The sequence below is a fragment of the Theropithecus gelada genome, chromosome 3 (assembly GCF_003255815.1).
Source record: "Theropithecus gelada isolate Dixy chromosome 3, Tgel_1.0, whole genome shotgun sequence".
NCBI classification, from domain to species: Eukaryota; Metazoa; Chordata; class Mammalia; order Primates; family Cercopithecidae; genus Theropithecus; species Theropithecus gelada.
This window is the reverse complement of record NC_037670.1, coordinates 138,919,967-138,924,966: the sequence shown is the minus strand read 5'-3', so window position 1 is coordinate 138,924,966 and position 5,000 is coordinate 138,919,967. Positions and strand designations below refer to the sequence as shown.

The 5,000-nt window shown below is 31.8% G+C and overlaps 1 protein-coding gene across 5 annotated transcripts in view; it reads right to left on the bottom strand.

Annotated features, from left to right (window-relative positions):
* Positions 1 to 5,000, bottom strand: part of FOXP2 (forkhead box P2) — a 276,209-nt gene that overhangs the window by 65,386 nt on the left and 205,823 nt on the right. For all 5 annotated transcript variants that reach the window (XM_025380565.1, XM_025380560.1, XM_025380561.1 and 2 more), the window contains one exon: positions 14 to 151. In XM_025380565.1, the coding sequence (XP_025236350.1) occupies positions 14 to 133 (120 nt within the window). In that variant the 5' untranslated portion in view covers positions 134 to 151. The remainder of the gene's footprint in view (positions 1 to 13; positions 152 to 5,000) is intronic.

The window sequence follows — 5,000 nt, the reverse complement described above, 5'->3', positions numbered from 1 at the left end:
TAACCCACATTACCTGCTGCAGCATGACGGCCTGCTGCTGTTGGAGAAGGGCTTGGAGCTGCTGAGGAGACAGGACTTGTTGCTGAAGGATCTGCTGCATTTGCTGAGGGGTGATCACCTGGGGAGTCATCATGGCCACTGACACAGGCACCTTGCACAGAAAGAGAAAAAGAAAGAAAAATGGTGGTCATAACCAAATATCTGTTAATCGACTTCACAAACATTATGTTATCGTTTATAAATTCTTTAGCAGTGATGATCAATAATTTTTGTGTCACATTTTAATATAACTTCTTTAAAATATTACTAAAGTATAACAAAACACAGACACTAGCTTTCCAGAGGCATCAGATTTCATCAAACTCTTTATGTTCCATAGCTCTTATTTAACAGGTTTAGATATTTGAATTTTGGCTATAATATCTATAGTCAAAAATAAACAACTACATGGCAGTGTTCTCAATACTTTATAATTGATCATCTCATCAATGTCACAGTGCTATAAATATAAAGGTTTCTGAAATGTCATAAAAGTGTAATTAAAATAAATAATAAAGGTTAAAAAATTGGAAATAATATGCATATAAATGTTATCCAAACTAGTAAAAAGCATGTGTACAGTATATTTACTTAAAAAATATAATCACCATCTTCAAAACTTTATATGTACATAATAAAGTACTAGAAAATACATAAGTCATAAAATTTAGCATATGAGAACATGTGGTAATTCACATAGGAGATACATATATATATATGTGTGTGTGTGTGTGTCTCTCCAGAAAAATGACATACATAGGTCTTCTGAAAGAAGAACTCACAAAACTAGTATTCTAGCTCCTTCTTTAAACCTTTTCTTATTTCAAACAACTAAGTTTCTACCAGGAAGTACAAAAATTTAGCAATTACTCAAAGCTTATTCATTGAACTGAAAATAATAAAAGTAATTTACTTAAAACTTTTTTTCTACTAGTTCCTTTATCTTCAGGGTTCTGAGGTTGAGAGGCAAAATTAAGACAAGGAAGAAGGAAAAGATATAAAGGAAAAAGAAGGAAGGAAGAAAGGAAAATACGGAAAAAGGACAAGCTAGGGGGAAAGCCCTAAAGACGGAATGGATGTGAAGAACTAGGAAAAGGACGGCAAGAGTGGTGATCAGAAAAATCGGTACAGAAACCTAAAGTATATGCTCAGATAGAAGTCAAGTAACACTGTTTGAGGCATTACTTGTACTAACCAGTATGCCATCAAACAACGTGTCAACTTTCCAAGTTTGCAATCTTTGAAATAGCAATCACTTTCCTAGAAAAAACAATTCATTTTTACTGTAAATAAAAGGTAGTATCTCTATAAATACTGTTTTAGGACAAATTAATTGGACAACATGTCTTTGAAAACCTAAAATGATTAACAGATATAGTTCAGAACTTATTTTAATAGTCATTTTTTGGCCGGGCGCAGTGGCTCACGCCTGTAATCCCAGCACTTTGGGAGGCCGAGGCGGGAGGATCACGAGGTCAGAAGATCGAGACCACCCTGGCTAACACGGTGAAACCCCGTCTCTACTAAAAATACAAAAAATTAGCCGGGTGTGCTGGCGGGCGCCAGTAGTCCCAGCTGCTCGGGAGGCTGTGGCAGGAGAATGGCGTGAACCCAGGAGGCGGAGCTTGCAGTGAGCCGAGATTGCGCCTCTGCACTCCAGTCTGGGTGACAGAGCGAGACTCCGTCCCCCCTCCCAAAAAAAAAAAAAAAAAACAAATAGTCATTTTTTAATGCAGTTCAAACTTTTCCAGTGTGGCACTTTATGTTATGAAGAAAGGAGAAATTAATAATGAAAAGAGGTTAGAAGAAGCACAAGAAAAAAAAACAAATCCAGGGTGGATTAACTCTTCTCGCCAAAAAGAAATAAAGAACCAAATAAATCAAAATCTTTCATATTTAATACTGAAAAATAGCAATGCCTTTTCTTTTCTCCATGTTAACATATTCAGATTAATTAGATCAAATTGAGTAACTTGAAACATTATGACAGAAATTCAGTGATTTAAAAAAAAATTTCTGTATTTTTAAAGAATATACTGGCATACCTATAAATTACTGAATTTGAATTTATTATAATAAAAAGCATTCTGAAATGTATATTGTAAAATTAATTCACCAAGGGGTTTTTCAAGTGTTTGGTTGATTTATAAAATTGACTGTCAGTTTACTTAACTGCTTGTTCTTTGATAAACAAATAGAATGGTTAGAACAAGTAGTTAGAAAAAAAAGTATCAATCTACAAAAATGTCTTTTCTTCAAACAATCATTTACCTCATACTATTTCCAAATAACAAGGAATCACACTGAAATGGATAGAGAAAGACAGACATATTAAACTAAAAAGGCTGTCAATCTAGATAGATAGATAGATAGATAGATAGATAGATAGATAGATGATATAGAGTTTATAGATATGTACATGGATATATATATATATAGAGAGAGAGATATGCCTTCTATAAAGTTAACCATAGATAAGAAGCTTGTCACACTTCTCACCTAACAGCCCCTTATTTTTTCAGTATATACTGTTTTAATTATTCCCATATTATTCCTTCATTATTCTTATACCTACAAGTACAAATACTTTATGTATAATGATAAATGACCTGTATGGGGAAAGTTCTATGAATGGAGGTATGCTATAAACCACTAAGAGTTTACAGTCAGATTTCAGCTTATACATATGACTGTAGAATTTGTTGTTATTGTGATCGATTTGATAAATTAGCAAATTTAAGCAAGTTTTCTATCTTCACATTCTTTAGAGTACACTAGTCCTTACACTACGTAAGTTAGATGATTATTTTTACTCTTAAAATGGTTTGAGTGCCTTTCAATGAATAGTTATGACATAAATACAACCATGACATTATTATCTTCTTAAGATCATATGTATTAAATGGTCACATGTATGTGATTTTTAAAAATTTTAATCAGATTCTGGCCTACCTTCTAGGAAACTGCCATCTAAAACTGACAATACACAGACATAAAAACAAATAGAAAGATAAGCCAATTAACACATACATGATTGAACACTCTACTTCTATGTGTACAAAAGACATAAATTCAAATTAATTATGGAGGTAGAAAAACACAGGTACACTTCTGAGGGTTTTCTAACACTACAAATAGACTAATATTATTATCTCTAAATCCACATATATAAGCTCACCCAAACTAAGGAGATTACTAAAAATCTAAATTATTTAATAAACAAAAAACTAGTTTTTTCTACAACAAAGGTCAGTAATATGCAGACTCGTTCACTTGTAATTTGAAAAATGCTAAGCCTCCATTTTTTAGTTACTCATTGTAACTGACACATTTCCTCTTCTCCTCCCTCATCGTTTATTGTTACTGTCCCATTTCATTTCCTTGCTACCATGAGCTACTCTAGGTATTCACTGATAAAAATGAATAAAGATTAACTGTATACACATAAAAATGTAGAGATTATACTACTTACAAATATTTAAATAGACAAAATCAGTATCAGCCTTTTAAAAATGTATGGATAATTTTTTTGAAATACACATGCCTTAGCAAATTCAGTGTTAGACTTATGGAAATATTTTTCACTAAATATGTAATTTGATTCATGCAAATATTCTAATAAGGGATCACAATTTAGACGTGTGATATAGAAGAGGAGGGAGAACTTACTTCAGATGTTTTCTGGTGAGAAGGCAAATAAAAGTCTGGTGGCTGTATCACCAAATGAAATCAGAAGAAATAGCTCGTTTTGAATGGGTATTTATCAGTTAAAATGTTCAAGTGTGAAGGAAGGAAATAGAGTCATCTTTGGTTGGGAATTTTTTTTCTCTCTTGGTATTTAATTTGCTGACAGATTTAAAATTCTCCTTAGTGGTGGACCAAACAAGGGTCTCCATTTATCCTTATTTATTATTTCATTACATGAATTAAGCACAAACCTAATATGATGCTCTGTGCACCAAGAAGTATTAGTTAATTGAATATAAAGATAGGGTTATGCATTCTAAAATGAGAGAGGGAAAATTCTGACACTGTTTTGCAAACAGCCAGTGGTAAAAGTAAAAAAAAACTTTAGGTATTATCCTAGAATAGGTAAGTATATTACAATTAATATCACTTATTATTAATAAGTGATATTAAATATATTTAGCTATGACACAAACATAACCATCACATCATTGTCATCCTCAAATCATATGTAAATCATAAAAACATATATATTATAAATGTGTTTATATTAAAATTTAAAGTATATGTCATTGAGGAGGTCAAAAAAGTTATTACAAGACAATGCAAAGATCATGTCTCTGTTCAAATGCATCTAAAGAGTTATTGTAACAGTTATGAAAACAAACCAAAATTTTTGTTTTATGTAAGCACAGTCTTTTTACAGCCCAGTTCAGTTGGAGCATTTCTGAACGTGCTGGGTTTGCATATTAAGTGCGTCACTTAATTAAACATCCCAATTATGTGTGGGAGATTGGAAAGGTTCTTAGTATAGTGTCAGTCCAATTCTTTCTTCACTAAATGTGAATTGGAAATAGCAGTCACAATCTATAGATGACATTTACAGTATAAAACATTATTTTCTTGTTAACAGGGTCTGCCAACTACTGCTTCACAGATCTTTTTATTCTTTGCTTAAAATTTGAAGACGAAGTCCTGACACCTTTGCCTTCTTGGTACTTGAAAAATGTAACTATGATAATTAACTACTTGTGTAATAAAAGCAAAATTTGTTCTCATGTTACAGTATCTGCTCTCATTTTAACAGACTGTTAATAGAAAATATTTTATTGTACATTCTTGATACATTTCTTCTGTTCACTTCTATCCTCTGAAATATCTTTATTTACAGTTTATTTGAACATAAGAAACTATTTATTGCATTGAAATGCCAGCTTTGGTAAAAATTCAAGCCTTGGTTACATGTATAATGTCTATCATAATAATAGCCTTTC